Source organism: Protopterus annectens, chromosome 13.part0 (assembly GCF_019279795.1).
Source record: "Protopterus annectens isolate FY-2018-M chromosome 13.part0, PAN1.0, whole genome shotgun sequence".
NCBI classification, from domain to species: Eukaryota; Metazoa; Chordata; order Ceratodontiformes; family Protopteridae; genus Protopterus; species Protopterus annectens.
Genome location: NC_056747.1, coordinates 410,092,034 through 410,113,647, shown reverse-complemented (window position 1 = coordinate 410,113,647; position 21,614 = coordinate 410,092,034). Strand labels below are relative to the sequence as shown.

The 21,614-nt window shown below is 39.9% G+C and overlaps 1 protein-coding gene across 1 annotated transcript in view; it reads right to left on the bottom strand.

Moving 5' to 3' along the window:
• The window catches only part of DHX33 (DEAH-box helicase 33), a 380,923-nt gene that overhangs the window by 10,624 nt on the left and 348,685 nt on the right, over nt 1–21,614 (bottom strand). The window contains exon 11 of the mRNA XM_044054042.1: nt 20,809–20,895. Within this exon, the coding sequence (XP_043909977.1) occupies nt 20,809–20,895 (87 nt within the window). The remainder of the gene's footprint in view (nt 1–20,808; nt 20,896–21,614) is intronic.

Below are 21,614 nucleotides of genomic sequence, written 5' to 3'. Positions count from 1 at the left end.
CACTACAATTCCCACAGTACATTGCAAATTACAGGCTAAAAAAGGGCATGGAAAAGGCTGCTGTCACCGGGGTTCTGGTCATTCAGTCTTTTGGCAAGACAGGGGGAGTGGATTATACATTTTATTTTTGTAATTTTATCCCGGACAATGATATCACAAGCTTCTAATTTTCTTTTTTTGTCAGCTAAAAATTATTTTTGAATAAAAGTTCTGCCTCATAATGTTAGTTTTTCAGAGTAACAAGTTGTCATTCTGGCAAACAATTTAAGGTTTTAATTTCAGCCCGCACCCAAACCAATCTGTCTCTAAAGGCTTTAAGCATCTGTCCAAGGCATTTTCCTAACTTCTTAGTTTCTTGTCAGGCGTTTGCAGATAGGGGTAATTTGAAACATTTTTTTATGGACATACTATTAAAATAGTGGTCTACTCTACCCTTCAACTTGAATGTAGTACATTTACTAAAGCAATACAGACATAACAGAGACAAAATAAGGTACTACTGCTTTGAACATAAAATATATTACTAATAAAAAAAAACATACATACATACATAAATAAATAAATACAAATAAGGGATTCCAATTAGCCACCAGTACTGTGGCTTGCTTGTTATCTCTAGGGATAGTTCTTAAAACACAACAGTATTATTCCTCTTCTTTACAACTGATGCAGCTAAAGTGCAGAGCTTCTCAGTCAGTAAACAACTATTAAGCAGAGACATAAATGACAGCAGGGAAGCCCATGGTTTGCCAGAGTTTGTCTTGTATTCTTCAGTAGTATTACTGGGAATGGTTACTATATGAAAGCAATAATCTTCAATGAGGAGAAAGTGGAAAATATGTCAATCAGTAATGCAGCCTTATCCTACTGTACAAGTTATTTATAGGTTCATAGGTAGGTAACTAGGCTATCGGCCCAAGGGTCTAAGTAAGCCTAGCCAACAAGGTTCCCTGGCTCACGCCACCTAAGAAAGTTAGTGCCACTGTCGAGCAGAGCCACAAAAGTGATCCCCAGAGTGTATTTCCTATTTTCCCATCCATTCATCAAGATTTTTCTTGAAGAGTGCTAATGAGGAACTTTGCTTGACATAGATGGGTAGCTTGTTCCAGAGTATGGGAAATCTCTGAGACAGGAATCTATCCCTTCAACATGTCCTGTTTATTGTGGTGACAAGGTTTAGGTCCCTACAGCATGTAGCTCGGAGGGATTGGGATTTCTTTAGGTGTAGCATGTCCAACAGCTCTGGGTTTGACATAGCTTTACATGTTAGGCAGATATCACCTCCGGAGTAGGCAATATGCTACGGAGTAAAGCTAGAGATTTTTGAGACGGTCAGTGTAGGGCATCTGTTTGAGGCCAGTAATCCTCTTTGTGAGGTACTTCTGTGGCTTTTCCAGCTGCTGCAGATATCTTGTGAGGTACATTCCAAAAGGGGCGTTGTACTCAACAATGGGTCTAATGAGTGTCGAGTAGAGGGAAACAATGACCTCTTTTTTCCTGGATGAGAACTCTTTTGTGACGAGGTGTGCCATGTAGAAGGCTTTCCTGACTGATTTCATGCATTACACAGCCCAGGTCCACATGTACTTCATTACCCATCTTCTTTGTTTTTTTTAATGTTAGAACACTGTTGCTCAAAGACTTCAAAAGGCTGTGCTAACTACTCAAATTTCTACTGAACAGGGATTTAGGTACTTTATGTAAGCTTTTATGAACATACAGCTTGTGAATAGCTTTGTGCACTACCCCCGAGTTATTTTTTTTTCTTTGTAGTGTCAAAGTTTTTACGTATTTTAGCTTTGTAGTAAGGGCTATGTCAGGACTTGTTAGTTGTACAACTTAGTTTTGTATTTATTTTATTTTTACTTACATTGTGTGGTAATTGTTGAGCAGGATATTCTGGTTGGAGGGGACTATGATTAGTCTTAAGTATAGTGTTTAACTGCACTACCTCTGTTTTATCTAACAATTTTGAACAGACATGATCATGAAAGACTGCTCAAAATTCAAAAGCTCAGTCACAATAATTGAGAACTCAGTTAACCTACAGGAGATGCACAGACTCGTTCTTGTGAGACAGTAAGCCCCACTACATCCCAATGTTGGTTCAGTCCCCCACAACCCCTAATTTGTACATACAAATTCCACAGCTGCACAACAGTGGGAAAGGAGAAGCTCCCCAACACGCTGCACAGAAGTATCACACAGTGAAACAGCAGCGCCTACAAGTCAACCTGAAACCTATGTAGGGTAATATGTATTTTGATTTCAGCATTTTAACATTCAAGTAGTGACACTTCAACATTGTACATTCAGCATCATGACTTTTAGTAAACTGATTTTTTTGCAAGTTGTCATGGACTCGCTGTAACCATTTGCCTTCCTACATCAAAGGCATCAAAAGCATTGTGTGTGTTATTTAACAACCTAACACCATCCTGAAAATATTTACTGACTATGTTACTATGTGTTAATCAAAGTTTCAATTGTCATATTCATCACTTGTCTACTTAGATGATCCTGGTTACTTTATAATATGCATTTGGCAGTTAATATGTTTAGTATTGAGAATGTCTGATTCAAAGCTCTGCAGTCCTTACCATTGGGGTACTGATGAGACTCATAGTCGACCCGAGATACCGAAGAATTAATTCACAGTTTCTGGCTGACATCTGTCAAACTATCTTCCTGTGATGGTGCCAAGGAATATTGACACATGTTCTGCGAACCAGGTTGCTACAGATGTACTTACAGGATTCATGAAGCCTATAAACCCTATCCAGTTTCTTGCCCCAGATGCCTGGAATGTTTATTCAAGGGAGACACCTTCAAAGGTGTCTTCACCTAGAACAAACAGCCTAAAGGTGAAGAAATATGTGCCAAACAGGCAAGATCTTCCTCATCCACATCCAAATCAAAATTATTAGGAAGAGTGGAATTATTTTTTTTTTTTTGGGGAGGAGAGCCAAGGCTGACAAGGGATGCCCAAGTATTAATCCTGGGACATGCTGAAACATAATCCCTAAACCTCTGACTGAAATATGGTAAAGTCTGGAATGAACTATTGCAAGGTGGATCTCTAGTTCTTGCAAGTCCATTTCTGTACTATGTTCTTCATTCCACATTGCTGCAGTCCTAACCATTGGGTAGAATCCCAAAGCAGAGTTAAGGGAGGATGGCAAATCATAAGGAAGCAGGAGCTGTCAACATGCCTTGCAAAATAGCTGTGGCAAAACCAGCCCTAGATTTAGAGTAGAGAGGAAGATGGTAATGCTTAGAGAAAGTATGCACTGAACTCCAAGTAGCTGCCTCCAAAATATCCTTAGTTGCCACCCCCCTTAGAAATGCTGTTGAAGTGGCAGTAGCCCTAGTGGAATGAGGCCTAATCCCAGCTGGAATCTCCTTGCCATGATGGGAATAACAAAATGAAATGCAAAACCCAATCCACTTAGAAATAGTTTGTAGACACAGGCTTGCCCTGAGAACTCAAAGCAAAAGAAACAAACAACTGCTGAGACTGTCTGAAATCCTTAGTCCTGCTTAAATAATAACGCAACTGCCAATGTACATCTAAAGTGTGCAAAATCTTTTCCCCCTTATTTTGGGGATCTGCATAGAAAGTAGGCAAATGAATAGTTTGGTTTAAAGCCACACTAGAAACCACCTTAGGCATAAAGGAAGGATTAGTACGTAATGATACCCTATCCTTATGGAAAATCAAAAAGGGCTCTACTGCCATAAGGGCCTGCAACTCAGAAACCCTTCTTGCAGAAGTAATAGCCAACAAAAAGCAGTCTTCCATGACAAGTATTTCAATTCAGCAGTAGCCGCGGGCTCAAAAGGTTGTAGAGTAAGTTTCTCCAACACAAAATTGAGATCCCAAGCAGGAGTAGGAGCTCTACGTGGGGTCTTATATTCTTTGCCCCTCTAAGAAACTGCTTGACCAAAGGATCACGAAAACAATGGTGGGTCACAATCATAGTGAGCTGAAATTGCTGCAGCATGAATCTTAATGGAAGAGAAGGACAAACCTTTGTCCAATAACTCAGTAAGATATTGAAGAGCCACACTCAAATTAGGCTCAGAAATCTCCAAATTCTTTGCTGCACTCCAAAATAAAATCTCTTCCATTTTTCTGCATACACCTTCCTTGTACTAGGTCTTCTGGCTTCCATAATCACATTTAAAACTTGTTGAGGAAGTTGAGACCTGCTGTGTTTTAGAACAGAATATGCCAGGCTGTTAGATGAAGAGAGTGAAGCTTGACATTGAGCAGGTGACCGTCCTTCTGAGATAACAGATGTGGAATCAAAGGCAAAGGCCATGGAGGCTTCCTTACCAGACTCCTTAGTAGTGGGTACCAGTGTTGTCGAGGCCAATCTGGAGCTATTAAAATCATCCTTGGCTTGTCTTGTCTGACCTTTAGGAGCACCTTTGGAAGAAGAGGCAGAGGTGGAAAGGCATACACATGAAGATTTTTCCAACTGAAAGAAAGAGCATCCACTTTCCAAGCTGTGTGATGAAACCCCTTTGTGCAAAACTTTGGCAGCTGGTGGTTTAGTGGAGAAGCGAACAGATCTATGTCTGGAGTTCCCCATGACACTGTCAATTTCTGAAATACATGAAGATCCAGTTTCCACTCGTGGGGATCCATGATTTGTCTGCTTAACACATCTGCTAAGGAGTTCTGTGCTCCGGCAGAAACCTTGCCTGTAGAGTTAGTTGCAAGCTGGCGCAGTTTCCCATAAAATCATTGCTTGCCTGCATAGAGGATAAGAATGTGTTCCCCTTGTTTGTTGATGTACCACATGACAGTTGTGTTGTCTGTTAGAATCAACACCTGCCCTGGAAGAAGTAACTCCTTGAAAGCCATTAATGCAAACTGGACTGCTAACATCTCCTTCATGTTGATATGTAGATGCTGAAGTCTGGCAGGCCACTTGTCTTGTATCCACTTTCCATTTAGATGAGCTCCCCAAGCAATGTCCGAGGCATCTGTCGTTAAAATCTGACTCGCCTCTGGCGGGTCACAGAGAGTCCCTTGTTTAGGTGACATTCCTGAGCCCACCACAAAATTCTTTTTGAATGCAAGGTATTATTTGAATGACAGTGTCCAAATCCTGGCAGTGCTGTGTCCATACATTTTGAGATACCATTGCAGCTTCCTCATATGCAGTTTGGCATTGGGAAGCACCAGAATACAAGATGCCATGAACCCTAAGGCTTGAAGGACTGTCCTTGCAGTCAGCCGGACTGAAGAGATAATTGATGGAAGTAACTGGAAAGATTCTTTTGTTTGTCCGGGGTTAAAAGGCCATCTGGGCTGCTGTATTCAGTCTCACACCCAGAAAGCACATGTCTTGAGAGGGTACTAGACTGGACTTTATTTCGTTCACAGAATACCCTAGGCATCTTAGCACTGCTATGACATATTCCAAATGCTGTAGAAGGTCTTCCTTTTCTTGAGCCAGAATCAGGCAGTCGTCCAAATAAGGATAGATTTGAATTCCTTTTAGCCTGAAGTAAGCTATCACTGGAGCCAGAACCTTTGTGAATACTCTGGGCAGTAGATAAGCCAAAGGGCAATGCAGAGAACTGATAATGAGAATTTCCAGCTCAGCGCAGATACTTTCTGCAACTTAGTCTTATAGGCACATGAATGTAAGCTTCCTTGAGATCTAAAGTTACCATCCAGTGATCTTTGCCCAGCAGAGGTAAAAGCTGTTATAGCGTCAACATTTTGAACTTGGGAATGTCCAGATAAGTGTTGAGGATAGATAAATCCAAAATTGGTCTCCACGTGTTCCCCTTCTTTGGTACTAGGAACAGGCGAGAATAAAATCCTATGCCTTTCTGGTACAGGGACTGGCTGAATGGCCCCTATTTGGAGTAACAGAGAAATTTGCTTGTGAGCCTCTTTCCTTTGTGGAGGAGGAGCGTCTGGCATGCCTTTGAAAGGGGCAAGGTATGGAAATAAAACCTGTAACCGTGGTGAACGATATCCAAAACCCATCTGTCTTGAGTAATTAAATCCCAATTTTCTTTGAAAAGAGACAGTCTTCCTCCCAAAGGAGCTGTCAGTCGAGAATGAACCGGCAGCTGGAAAGGCAGGTCATTGGGTCTGATTACGAAGGACTGACCCTGCCCTCACCAGAAGACTGAGCAGGAGAACACCCTGTTCTAGGCCTAAAAGAACCTTGAGCTCTGCCCCTACCACGTCTAGACCTACCCCTAGACTGGGAATCATAAGCAGGATCGTCCATCCCTTAGTAGGCCAATTTCTGCTAAACTTTGGAGGCTGCACCTGCAAAAATCTTTAACAGTCTGCATAGATTTAGCCTTGTCCTCCATTTTCTTTAAAACTGCTTCCACAGGCGAACCAAACAACACATCAGACTGTAAAGGAGCATCCAAAATCCTTGTCTTAACATGCTCAGCTAAATTCTGATCCCTCAACCAAGCGTGCCTGCGAAGAACAGAACCAGTGGCAGCCACCCTCGAGGAGGCCTGCACAGCATCAAAACCACATTGCAAAGAATGCTTACCCACTTGTTCAGACACATGAACTAAATCCAGCAACTCTTTACACTCAATACCTTCCGCCAGAGCATCCACCTTAGATTTCAATTGTGAAAGGAGATAATTTTGATATTTTAGCATGTGAAACTGACAATTCAACGCCCTCATGGCTAAAGTGGAAGAAGTATACACTTTCTTTCCCCATCTATCCAAAGCCCTTGCCTCTTTATCAGAGGGAACAGGATTTTTAACAACCGAGGCCTTAACACCCTTAGGCCCCTGAGAAACAATTTCTGGGTCCGAGGACTCTTAAAAGATACTTATGAGCTTCAGGCACCCTATAGTACCTATCAGGTTTAACAGGGCAGGAGGCAAAGAATCAGGGTTCAGGGAAGCCTCTGCAAAACATCTTCCACCACATTCAACACAGGAGGTATAGCTAAGGGCCTATGCTGGGGTAAAACAAAAATTCCCTAAGCCTCTTCCTGGAATCAGAGAAATCTTGGCCTTCCCATTTAAAATGCTCCCTCATGGAATGCAGAGTCTCTGAAAATGAAAAATCCTCAGGAGGAGAAGCTGAAGGAGTGGAATCATCCACATCAGAATCAGAATAATGAGGAAACTCCTGCAAGTCTTCAGCCGAAGACTCAGAAGCCTCTGAACACTGTTCAAAACTCTCAAACTCAGGCTCCACCCTAGGCCTCTTATCAGGAGGGGGCATAGAACCTCTAATCATAGTAATCAAATCCTCTGCCATTTTAAGCATATGTTTCTTAGGCACAGAACCTGAAGTGCTAGGAGAAGCCCCCACTGAAGCTAAACTTGGCCTACCTCTCAAAGAAGTCTTGGAGACAGAAGGAGAGGCTCTAACTGCCTTAGGAAGAGAGGGAAGAACAGTTACCTGAGAAGCCCCCTCAGCCTGGCCTACCTCCTGAGAGGGCACATCCTGTAACAGTAAAGTCTCTGCCTGAGACTCCACAGAAACTCCTGGCAAAACTGCTGGCTCCACTGGGCCTTCTAAAGAACCGACGTCCGAGACTGCGGTTCTTCAACCCTAAACTTTGCTGCTTTGTCCTTGCGCTTTTTGGGGAAGCGGGCGTCGGAGCATCCGACGGCATTTTATAATTACAACGCTTCCCAAACACTAACCTGGCACAGTCTAACCTTCTCTTAATAGTGCGTTTGTTAAATCTAGCACAAGAGCGGCATCCAACAACGTCGTGCTCAGGCCCTAAACAAGGTATACACAAAGTATGGTAATCCCTATGAGGTATCTGTTTCCCACAAGAAATACAGTTATTCACTTTTTCTGACATCCGGTTAAATACTGAGGCAAGAAAAACAAAATGTTCCCCAGCGGGTACTTGGCCAACTTTGATTAGGTCTGAAACTCCGACTTCAGAAAATTTCAGAACGCCAACCTGCACTCGCAAAACTGCTTCTGCATCGGACCATGCGGCAAAAAAGACTGAGGATATGACGTCGGTCATGCGCATTAGTACCCTGGCGTCCTGACATCAGTCTAATGCGCCTTGACCGGCGTCAGCCATATACTTTGGTATTCGGGCCGACTGGACAGCGGACTACCCCCAATGGTTAGGACTGCAGCAATGTGGAATGAAGAACATCAGTGAAACAGCAGTGCCTACAAGTCAACCTGCAACCTATGTAGGGTAATATGTATTTTGATTTCAGCATTTTAACATTCAAGTAGTGACACTTCAACATTGTACATTCAGCATCATGACTTTTAGTAAACTGATTTTTTTGCAAGTTGTCATGGACTCGCTGTAACCATTTGCCTTCCCTACAGCTGGCATCAAAGGCATCATGTGTGCATTTAACAACATAACACCCATCCTGAAAATAGTCTTGACTAGTTTACTGACTATGTTAATCAAAGCCTCATCAAGGATTTCAATTGTCATATTCATCACTTGTCTACTTAGATGATCCTGGTTACTTTATAATATGCATTTGGCAGTTAATATGTTTAGTTAATTGGGGAATGTCTGCTTTTTACTAATATGATTCAAAGCTCTGCTCTCCTTACCACTGTAGAGGGTACTGATGAGACTCATAGCCGACCCGTAGATACACGAAGAATTAATTCACAGTTTCTGCCTGACATCTGCATAACCTCAAACTATCTTCTCCACTTTCCCTGTGATGGTGCCAAGGAATATTGACACATGTTCTGCGAACCAGGTTGCTACAGATGTACTTACAGGATTCATGAAGCCTATAAACCCTATCCAGTTTCTTAGGAGCAGATGCCTGGAATGTTTATTCAAGGGAGACACCTTCAAAGGTGTCTTCACCTAGAACAAGGTGGGTACCACCACTTGTCTCATTTTCTTTTTTCATACCTAGGAGATTCAAGTACCTGTTGCATATATCAGAGACCTCCTTTAACTCCACTTGAACTGTTCTCCTCATAAGGTTTAGCATTAAATGTTCTTTAGAGGAGAACCTAATGAGATTTTTTTTTTCCTCACTATCAATATTACAGCCTAAAGGTGAAGAAATATGTGCCAAACAGGCAAGATCTTCCTCATCCACATCCAAATCAAAATTATTAGGAAGAGTGGAATTCTTTTTCCTTTTAAATGGGAGAGCCATTCCCAAGGCTGACAGCAGGGATGCCCAAGTATTAATCCTGGGACATGCTGAAACATAATCCCTGACAAACCTCTGACTGAAATATGGTAAAGTCTGGGATGAACTATTGCAAGGTAGGTCTCTAGTTCTTGCAAGTCCATTTCTATGGCAAGCAAGCATGAGGCTCATACAGATGGTCTTGCATTTCTCTCTGGAAAAAATGCAAGAAGGCTAAGCCTTTTAGAGCTGAAATACCAGAAAGGTAAAGATACCCAGGTGGAGAACTGCTCCTGTGATGCAGGTATAAATGTGTGAAGGGTTGATATCCTATTGGTGAAAGGGAACCACTTCTAAAACTGACTTGACTAAGTGGCCTTTTTTAACCTTCCCTGTAGGATTACTTTCATTTTCTCCTTCATTTCTCATCCTTGTATGCCTTCCACCTTTTTTTAACCATCCTCTCATTTCTGTTTCCACATGTACTTCTTTCTCCTCTGAAAGGACCTAGACCCAATTCTCTTCCATTCTATCACTCTGCTATATTACTGTTCTCTATCTTTCCTAAAACACTGAAACATATACTTCTGCGCTTACAAAGACCCGTCTCTCTGCAGCATTTCTCAGTAATACTCCAAGGATTACAAATCATACCAAGATATGATCATTGCTTAGTGGTGCTGATAGCTCTCTACCAATGGACACACCCCTAATTACACTGCTGAAGACCAGATCAAGGATACTGCCCTTATTCAGTGGAATCACTGCTCATGTCCCTGCTTCTTCAGAGTTTCTACCATTATCCTCTCACTCTTTACCTTGGATAAGGGCATCTCACAATTATCTGCTGGCATACTGTTTTACATGGTGATTGTTAACGTCTACTTGCCCACCTCCTAAGACATTTTACTTCGGACCATATTCTAATCCTTTACCACATTCAGCAACTGGTGATAATCTGTTTCCCATCTCTAGGCTCACAGCCAACAATTCTTTCTGGCCTTTCTTCTTGTAGTTATTAGCATCACTCTCTTCCACAGTGAACTTAGTATCATCCTGAATATAAACTTCCACCCCATCACCTCTTTTGTCCTTCCTGTCTCTTCTATACAATCCAAACACTGGTACCACCATATCTCAGTCTTAAGTCATTACAGCCCACATTATCGTAATACCTGCACTGTCAATATCCTCTTCTTACATGGCCTGCATGCAAATAACTACTATTTTTACCCCATCTTCCAGAAGTGTATTACACCAGCCTTTAGTCACCACTTCCTTTCTTACATCCCATTAACTGACTCCTTTTCTCTTATTATCCCTTTGCGATCACTGTGATTTAAATGTACTTGTTAACTTTAAAGGATTCTTAATTTAGTGTCTACTTTTTCAGCATGATTTAAAAGTGTGTAGTTCACAGATAAGGAGCTGAAAGCACAAGAACGAATGGTTAAAACTTTCTCAGATGATACAAGAATGACATTTGGTTTGGCAGTTGGTGAAAAGATTAACTTTTCAAGCTTAAATTCTTGTGATACAGAGATCGATTCCCTTAGCCCTTGTCTGTCTACTGTATGACCTTGAACAAGTCACTTAAATCAGACATTGCTCCTGGGCTACCCATGAAAAGGGAATGTGTGTCAAGCTGGGGTCTACCTGATTAACAAATGTAACTATTATTATTATTAAATATGCAAAAGCAACATTTAAAAAAAGGAAAGCTGAGCACCAAAAAAAAAATCAATCTAGGACAGGAATGCGATATAAAAGAACTTGAACAGGACAGAACGCATAAATATTTGGGAATAGATGAAGGGTCAGAAATAAAACATGAACAATGAGAATAAAGCTCAGTAAGGAATACTTCATAAATCTAAAGCCAATACTGAAAACTATCCTAACATCTAAGAATGAAGTCCAAGCTATAAATTAATTTGCTCTTCGTGTTCTACTTTATAGTATTGGTATGACTGACTGGCCCCAAAAAGTATTTACTCAATTGGACATGAAAACCATAAAAATGCTTTGTGCTTATTAAAGGATATATAAAAACAGTGTATATTAAAATTAAACATTCCTCGCTCTGAAGGAGGTATGAGCCTCCTCAAAACTGACTGCATGTACGGATCTGCAAATAATGGAACTGCATGCATATCTACTGACCTCATCAGAGCCAAACACAGTGAAAATTTTAAAGCATGAGGAGAAGGAATCTAGGATGACATCTTTGATTAGTTTATCAGAAACATTTTGAGACAGAGCTGGAATGAAAATCAAACCAGAAGGAGACAAAAAAATCAGACAGCAACTGAAAGTGCGAAAAAGAAAGGAAAGAAAGAATTTAAGAAAAAGGACTAGAAGAGAGGGAAGAAAAATTGGAAAGTTCACAAATATATTAGCAAGTATAGAGATCTGGAACATCCTCATGTTGACAGAGATTTGACAAAGTAATGGTTAAAGACAGGTAAACTGAAACCACAAGACAAAAGGCTAATATTGGCATCCCAATACAGTGAACTACTTATTTACTGTCTTTGTTTACGAGGATGGTCTGACTGAGCACTCAGGTTCATTTTCAGTAAGAGGCATGAGGTGAAAAGCTCCATTAGAGTTACAAAAAATACAAATTTAATGAAAAAAAAAAACCCCAGTTTCTTAACAGTAGAAATGGCATTTTAGAATCATTTGACGAGTAATGCAATCACGTTAGAATTTAATACAACTTGATTTCTGTGGCAATGTCATACAATAAAAAAAACAGGTTGCATTTACATATATAGTTATATACAAGTTTCATTTAGAAAGAAGTGATGTAAAGCAGTATACAGTTATAAATATAAGTAGGAGTTAGTTACATTTACAGGGTAAGGTAGGAGAGCTGGAAAGTTTAGGGTTGGTGATAGTCTACAGATATGTGTGTGTAAGGGGGGGGACACAAACAGAGCCAGGAGGAGTCTAGGTGCTGTTTTACATTGTGCTTAAAAGGTAGATGCATAACTGTCCTGTTTTAGTAAGATAGGCAGGGAGTTCCACTGTCTGGTGACATAGGATGAGTACAGCGAGTCTCAAGCTTTATTACGGGATTTGGAAGTTATTAGCAGGCTCTGATTACCCAAGTGATAATGGGGGAGTAGTGCTTGAGAATCTGTTTTAGAGAAGGGCTTGTGTGTTATTTTGTTGGCAATCTGAAGCTGAGTGAAAGTAAAGTGATTGTGTAGTTCTATCCAGTTGAGGTTTTTTTTAGTGTTAAGCAGTGGTATGTACATTAGGATGCCTTACTTACAAACTTGACTATTTTGTTAAAGCTGTCTCTAAATTATTTAGTATGGTGACTTGAATGTTGGTTAATATGGGTGATGCATAGAGAAGGAAGGGGAGAAGGTAGGATGATGCTAAGGATTTTCCTGAGTATGTGAGGTAGGTTTTGTTTCAGTAGAGAAAGCTCAGTTTTTGATAAGTTTTCTTGATGGCCTGGGTGATCTGCTGGTCAAATTTTAGGTTATTGTCTATTATGACTCCTAGTTTGGTATTTGTTACAGTTTCTATGGTGATGGTGTTTGTTGAAGTAATATTAAAGGGTGTTTAGGTATTTTAAAAGATATCTAGTGTGAAAAGCTATGGTATTTAAGATTAGCTGATGAGCCTTTAACCATGATTCTATTTAAGTGAAAGGAGTCTTGAGTCATTTGCTGAAGTAGTGGAAGGGTTGAGGCTGACCACATGATGGTGGCATTGTCAGTATACTGTGCTAAGGTGGCAGATTTGCTGGCTTTGTGCAAGTTGTTTGTGAAAAAATCGAAAAGTACTGGGCTAAGAATTAACCCTTGCGGTGTACCAACAGAAACAGGGAAGGAAGGGGGATCGGTCCTAATTCTGTCTGTTGGACAGATAGCTACAGAACCAAGTAAGAGCTGAACTGGAACAGTAATAGGGAACATAGTTCACTGATCAGGAGTTGGTGGGATACTGCTTCAAATGCTTTTGACAGATCCAGGAACAGGGAGGATTATTAGGTTACTATCGTTTCTGTTGGTACTTATGGTTTCTGAGAAATAAGCAGAGCTGCTGTGGTGTGCAGGAGAGTATTTTTTTGTTTATGAGATTGGTTAGGAGTTGGGACTGTATGCATCTTTCTAAGATTTTGGACAGAGGGGAGAGAATTGCAATGGGGAAGTAGTTGGAGAAGTCTGTAGCTGAACCATGTTTGCCAAGCACAATATTATGTGATTTTTTTTTCCAGACAATGGGTACATAGTTTTCTGTGGCAGATCTACTTATGAGCATTGAGATGGGGTATGTCAGGACATTGCCAGCAACCTTAAGGTACTTGGTTGGGAGTTTGCCAACAGCTGGTGCAGTGGTTTTCAGTTTTTGAAGGTAATTTTTGAGAGCTGAGTTAGGTATTGATGGGGACAGAGAGATGGGAGGGTGGATTAGAGTCTAGCAGAAAGAGGACAGAATGAATGAATGTGTGTGTTGAACTGGGTGGTGACGGGGATGTGTTGTTTGTAGTAGAAGATGGGGTGGTGGTTTGACTGGTGTATAGTAAGTTTTTTATGGCTGTCCAGAATTGTTTGGAATTGTGATGTTTGCCTTGAAATGAGTGAAAGAATGTGATTTTGTCTGGTTTGACCTGTTGTTTGCATCAATTTCTAAGTTGTCTAAAAATTTGCAACATGTATTGTGTTCTACCTTTACATTATATCTTCCAGGCTTTGTTTCTTTTTCGCATTAGCTGTTTTGGTTTCTTTGTCGAGCCATGGAGCAGGGCTACTTTTTATATTTTTGTTCTTATGGGAGCTAACTCATTTAATATGTTAAGGAATGTTTTATTGAAATGGGTAACAGCATTTTCTATTGGTAGGTTTTTAGAATATTCCAGTTGTATTGGAAGAGGTAGTTTATAAAGCTGTCTGTGTTAAAAAAAGGAGAGTCTACATACTTGCTTTAATACTGCATATGTTTGGAGGTGTGGATAGTTTGTCTTGTAATAAATGTGGGGAGATGGTCACTGATATTATCCGAGAGACAGGCAAAGGTGCCAAGGGGTAAGGGTCCAGTCTAGTACTAAGTGTCTGTTGGTGTGTTTGTCAATTCTAGGGGTGAGGTGATTACTTGAGTGAAACTGAATAAGTTAATAGAGAGGGTAGGGAAGTCACTATTTACAAGTAAACAGTCTATATTCACATTACCAAGTATGAAGATGTCTTCATTTACATTAGTGGAAAACCACTGAAGGATGCATTTGAGAGTGGGAATGTTGTTGCCTGGGAGAATATACAAAGCAGCAATGCAGAGAGTTTAGTGCTTGTTCAGGTGTAGGAGGGTAAGAAATATTTCTGTGTTGTGATAGTTCAGGTGACTCAGTGGGTATCGGGTGATGTTTAGTGTGTAAAGTATTTCAACACCTCCAGCTTTTTTGGGTACTCCATTTCTTATTACATTGTATCCCGGGGAAGGATTTCTTTATCTTTAGTGTTTGGTTTTAGCCATGTTTCAGTGACGATTAGAATGTCTGGGTTGTATGCTGCAATGCATGCAGAGAGATCTGGAATTCTGCTCTTGATGCATCTGATGTTTATGTGGATTAATAGTATGTTGTGGTTAGACTTATTGGGTTGTGTGTTGGTAATGGTGGGAGTTGATGGGTTAAATGGGATTTGGCAGGTTTGAAGGGATGGTTCAGGGTTTGGGTGGATATATCCAGAGAGTGGGGGAGTGGAGTGTGGTCAGAGAGCACAACTTTTTATATTTATCTCTTAAGTCTGATACTGATATATGGGGTTCAGGGTTTGGGTGGATATATCCAGAGTGGGGGAGTGGAGTGTGGTCAGAGAGCACAACTTTTTATATTTATCTCTTAAGTCTGATACTGATATATGGGTTTGGTCATTCTCTTTGATGTAGCTGTAACTGAAGAGGGCCCGAGTTCCTAATGGGTAGAGACTGAAGAGGGCCCGAGTTCCTAATGGGTAGAGACTGCTTGCAATTTGTAGTTGATGGGTGGGTGTTTGTTAACTAAGACTATAGAGTTGGGGAAAATATATACATATTTTTTATTTTACATTTGGGACAGAGCCCGTTTTCAGCGGAGGTCTGGGAAGAAATACTCCAGATGCATGTCTTTGAAATGTGGGAAAAAAACAGAGCACCTGGAGGAAACCCATGCGAATACGTGAGTGATGGCAATGGTGAGTATGCTTAGTATAACTGTGAGAGTAGACTGGAGGAGTAGCATATTATACATAAGTTAGGGGAAGACAGAATTAGTTGGGTGGAAGATGTATGCTATTTTTGTTGGAGTAGATTGGGAGAAGTGATTTAGGTAAGCCTGTGATGAGTTTGCAAGTTGATGAGTTAAGCCAGTGGGATGCCTCAGTGAATTTGGTTGGTTGTTTTGTTGTAGCGGGTGGGGGATAGAATGGAATAAGTTTAAATGAAGTGGGAGTGGGTGGGAATAAGGGATAGGATAGGGGAGGGGAGTGAGCCTGAGTGTAGCAAGGGCAAACATGGTGGGCTAAGAAGATGGTACAGCTACTATGGGTAAAAAAAAACACTATCTGTAAGCATGAAAGTTATATAGGAATGGGAAATAAAACTGTACTGAAGTACTGAGGGGAAAGAAGAGATTGAAGTGTATTATGAATATATGAACTACAAAGGTGTGGGGGATAGGCAGTAGACTGAGACTGTTAGGATAAGAAAGTTTGGAAAAATAAGAAAAGAACATTTTCTTAACTACTTCTAAAGCCAATAACATTTAATGCTCAAAGTAAAAGCTGTTTGTTCATTAGTTAGTGAAAAGATCAGGGCATGGAAAAGGGAAGAAGCAAAGCAACACAGAACTGCCTATACAGGCAAAGAGGAAGAGCCACAAAAGCAGTAGCTGGAAAAGGCAATTAAGAAAGTAAAGGCTACCATCAAGAGTAGGGAGTAGCATATTAATTAGAGGCAAGGGGAAGGGAAAGAGTAAGGTGACTATGTAAGGTTTATATTATATGCTCAAAGAGACTTTTCTTAGAACATATAATCATCGACACATAAAGAACGAACGCTCTAAAGTGCGAACGGCTACACCTGTGAATTTTTTCCTCGGGGAAAAAATTCACGGGGACATATACAAAAAACACAAACTTCAAAACCCTAATCAAGTGTCCCCCACACCGCTCCTATTAAATATACCAACTGCGAGAACGCTCTATATTGGGGAAAAGGGCAATTCCCGATAACGGGCAACTGAATTCCCCCCCCCCCCGAGGAAAGAATTTGCGGATGTGGCCATTCACATTTTAGAGCGTTCGCTCTTTATGTGTCGATGATTATATGTTTTAAGAAAAGTCTATTCGAGCATATAATATAGACCGGACTCTGTATATTTTGGCTTAAGAAGTCCATTGAGGAAGTGGGAGAAACACGGAAATACAGGTTTTGTAAAACAGAACTGGAAACGGTTACACATCTCATTTGTGTGTGATATACGCATGGCTGAGGGTCTGTATACTGAAAAGCACAATAATTCTGAAAGAGTACTGCACTGGGAATTATGCAGGCATTATAATACAGGAGTAACTGAGAAGCAATAGAGATATAAGCCACAAAGCATTATTAACTATAATGAAGTTTATATCACATGGGATCATTCACTACCAGCGGTTCAAAAATCATATGCAAGAAAACCAGATATGGCAGTCCTTGAAAAAAGGCAAAACCAACACTGAACACAAACTGCTATACCCAGCAATTACTGTGTCTTTCATACTGAAGAGACACAAAGTCTTAAATACATGTAACCCCAAATGAACTGTAGAAGGAGAAAATTCTAGGCCCTTGGTTAACAAACTGAAGCAATACTGATTTCATGAACTTTAATGTATGCCCTGACTAGGACTGGGATCCACTGCAATCCATGTATTTAAAAAAAATAAACATTTGGTAATTAAACAGATTAAACAGTTTCTTTGCAGGATGTGCCAATACTTGGCATGAGATCAGAGCTCACGTTACATGTTGTCTTCACTCTGTACACTACCTTCCTATCCATAATGAGAATTATTATTGGGCAACAAGATTTGCTGGACCTATCAGTTGTTTGTTAAAGTGTTCATAGGTAAGTACTAGGCTAGATGCCCTTGCAGGACATTTTAAGCCTAACCAGTTTCCCTTTTTTGTGCTCAAAATAGTCTCTACCATTTTGTTATAGACTGGCCTTACCCATCCCACTGTTGTTAACTATATATTACCCCAAATGAGAATAACTGTGATCATACCATTGATAATTTAAAGGGACCCATGAATGGGATAAAGCATTTGGGAGCTGCCAATGTCCATTTGTAGCACAGGGAGCAGTCCTGGTATAAATTTTCTGTTTCCAACCATAGATACAAGTTGCACTTGAATGGACATGAATGAACTTTATTCTGTGTGGATGGGGAGTCTGCAAGATATACCTGTCCCTACAAACCATTCTGTTGATGTTGCAGAAGAGATTTAGATCCCTGGACAGAGTATTTCTGATGCCATTTGACTTGATGACACATAGTAAATCCATCAGTAATGGGTTGGAAGATGCCCTGTATGCCAGACGCAGGTCACCTCTTAGCTATCTATAGGATACAGAGTATAGTGACAGGGCTTTGAGTCAGTTAATGTAGGACATGCTGTTTACACCTTGTATCCTTTTAGTAAAGTATCTCTGTGAGCATTCCAATTGTTGCATGTGTCTGGAGAAATACATGCCAAAGGGGCATTGTATTTAATGACTGGCCTAATGAGGGCTGAGTAAAGACAGACAATAACATCCCTAGGTCTAGACACTATCTCTTTTGTTTATAAGCTGTGCAGTATAGAAGGACTTTTTTTTGCAAGATGCATGTTGGTCAAAAATTAGATGTTCAGTCAACAGTCCCACCACTTATTTTATTTGAATTGCTTATATTACTTTTGTGCAACAGAGGAACACTGCATCTGACAATTTAGTTTGACTATTTTTAATCCTCTTTTTTGACAAACTGTGTTTAAATTTAAACAAACTGTTTTATTGTGTTTTTCAATTCAGTACATGTTTTATTCAACTTTTGCTTACTTAAATGAATTGTAGGTTGTCAATAAATTTTAAATGTATTATTTTTTTCCATTCAGTAATGGCTTTTCTGGAATACAGACTTGCTTTAACTTGGATATGATGCATTAAGAGGTCCAGATATTAATCCTTCAAAATGTCCTTCCACTGTTCCCTAGCACATTTTGAAAATTCTTTACTCCATTCAGTTCTATGTTTTCCTTTATTTTCACCAAAGCTAACCTTATTGTAGATGAGGGGTATAGCTGAAGAATAAAATTAAATGGAAGGATGCTACATGATACTCTGCTTGATCTGACATGCCTAGTGGTTCATGTCCTTTCACATTATGTGGAAGATTTCTCATTAAAGGACATAAATCCTTCCTCTTATTGAAAACTGAACCAGCTGTTTTTAACCAGCAACTTAGAACAATGTCCAAAACTTCAGATGTGTACGTAGGATTTATATACAGTGTTGCACACTCAATATGTGGATAATTATACTCATTCAATAAGAAGGTAGGAGATTTAGATAACAGTCCAGTTAATGTGTTATGAAATCCAACACGTTTGTCTGGACTCATGGCAGGAATTCTACAAAACTGATAATCTGTACAGATTTCCCACTGTAACGTTAATCAGTTCAACCATTATTTCAAATTCTCCACTTGTGAGTAATACTGTCTCACATTTTGTGCTACCAAATTCCCCCCCTTCCAATGCTGCTCTACTGCAAAAAGTATAGGTCTGGAAATCTGGCAATATGTAAATATATCAGGTTTAATTAATGACAATAATTTTATAACTGTTTTGTTGTATTAACACATTATGTTAATGACAATTATCTGTAATGCTTCTGCATTTCTATAATAAAGATCTTTACAGGAAACTCAGACTTGAAGGCACTGAGTTCAGAGAAGAGCAGATTTTCAAACTCCCTAAAATGTTGAAACAAGCATCCTCCAAAAGGGCCTCATAGAAACAGACAATTGGTGCCAGAGCCATGGCCTCAAGCTAAACGCCAAAAAGTGTATAGTCATCCCCTTTGGCAAAAACAAAGTGCCCACAAATTACCACATAGGTGGTAATCCATTAAGTACAGAAGAAGTAATTAGGGACCCAAGTTGATAATCTCTCATTTGACAACCACGTGGCCAAAGTGGTTAGAAAAACATTTTATATAGCCCATCTAATCATGAAGGGATTCACATCTAGATCAGGGGAGGTCATCGTGCCTCTTTACTCATCCCTCATCAGGCCCATAACTGAGTACAATGCCCCTTTTGGGATGTACCTTACCAGACACCTGCAGCAACTGGAAAGATCCCAAAAGTACCTCACCAAGAGGATCAAAGGGCTCAAACAGATGCCATATGCTGCCCGGTTAAAGAAACTCCAGCTCTACTCAGTGGCATACCGCCTGCTCAGAGGCAATCTGTGCCTGACGTATAAAGCCATGTCCAACCTGGAATTAATGGACATGCTGCACCTCAGAAAATCCAAATCCCATCGAGCCACGCGCTCGAGAGACTTGAACCTCAGCACTGAAATAAATAGGACATGCTGAAGGGACAGATTCATAACCCAGAGGCTCCCTTCACTCTGGAATAAAATCCCAGTCCAGGTTAGGCAGAGTCCCTCACTGACTCTCTTCAAGAGGAATCTTGATGAGTGGATGGGAGATCGTAGGTTTACCCTGGGTATCACTTCTGTGTCACTGTTAGACAGAGCACAGTATACTAACCTCGAAAAAGGGCATAGCAAAATTAATTTAAAATGAGTGGCGAAAGCCAAACACACTCTGGCTAGGCTTATAAATGCCCTAGGGCAGATAGCCTAGTATGAACCTATGAACCTAAAGGGTGAATTTGTTAATTAAGTAGCATAAGCCATCTCGGTCATTGTGGTTACATCTTATCCAAAAAGCTCTACTAAGCATAATTCCATTTTTCCATCCATATTTTGACTTTGTAAACTGCTTCTTGAACTAAATGTTGTAGCATATTTTGCATATGTAAATTATATATATACTTTATAGCATATCCGTGTATCTTTAAATATGTTTTTTCATTTGTTATGTGATCCTGCTCATCCGGCCTGTGCCTGCAAAAGCTCCACTTAGTTCAGTGCACCACCCCAGTAAACAAGTATACATAAATAAATGTTTACTGCCTCTGTAACCTGCCTATACCCTATTCCTACTAAAATTAATTAAATCTTCTCAGGCTGAAATAAACCCTTAAATCTATTTCATAAGCAAATCCTAATAAGTTATGACATAATCTGGTTTTAATGAATACTAAGATTTCACTGAGTAACAGCTCTGGTGTATGTAAACCTTAGTCCTCTAATGCAGTTTTACAGCTAAATATTATCCAATAAACTGTTAACGGCATTAATTCCTCATCACAACAAAGATTCACAAATTGCTGCATAGCACCAGTCACAGTAACAAAAAACCCAATGAGATCTCTCTATTTTATTACTGCTTTTAAGAGAAACTAGTCTAGCCAGTCCAGTGATAGACTGGATACTGATTCACATAAACAAAACTATTCCTACTGCTTTCTCTTTTAAAAAGACAAGATTTATTGTAAAATTATCTCCAATTTAATCTCATCATATTAATACCTTTAAGCAGATGTCACGGAGCTGTGATCGGACTTCGGATGCTAACATCATATTCCTGTTGTTCACAAAGTTTTCTCTGCACCATTCCTATAACAGAAGAAATGGAAAAGTGGAATCTCGGTGAAAGCAGACTTCACTACTGAGTAAATGCAGTTTGTCTAGGAACTAGGTTCTGCCTCAGTTTTGTACAGGCTATTACTTTAAATACACTCAACAATTTTATGAAAAAAATGTACCTATTCTTGAATAAGACATGATGTCATAGAGCAAGAAATGTTTCAATAGCTCTGGTTACACCATCTGGAATTGCATTCACTCACTCCCTAAACAGGAAAAGTTTACAGAAATATAGTAATGAACATGAACAAAAATGAATGCTTCCTATTACATTTTCCAGTATTCTGCAACCTTCTTTCATGACAACTGCTAACGACAAGATTATGGCACTCAAACAGTTGTCCACGTACTTTTAAAGACAGAAGGAAAAATTATCCTGTTCATCTTTATGTTCAGTTTTACTTTCAGAAATGTTTGCCAAATGCTAATGACATTTAAAAAATGTCTGTAAAGCAGTATGCTTGAACACATAGGAGTTGCATAAAATAATACTATATAACAGCAAATATAAATGTTCTGTGGGAAGAAATATGACACTTGCAATTGTTTTGGCAAAACATACATACACCAGCTGTACTAAATGGAGGTAAATGTAATAATTTTTTCATTAAATGTAGTGAGGTCTGCGGTGGGAGTGACGGATGCGTTTAAAGTGGAGGTGGGATTATATCAAGGATCAGCTCTTGAGC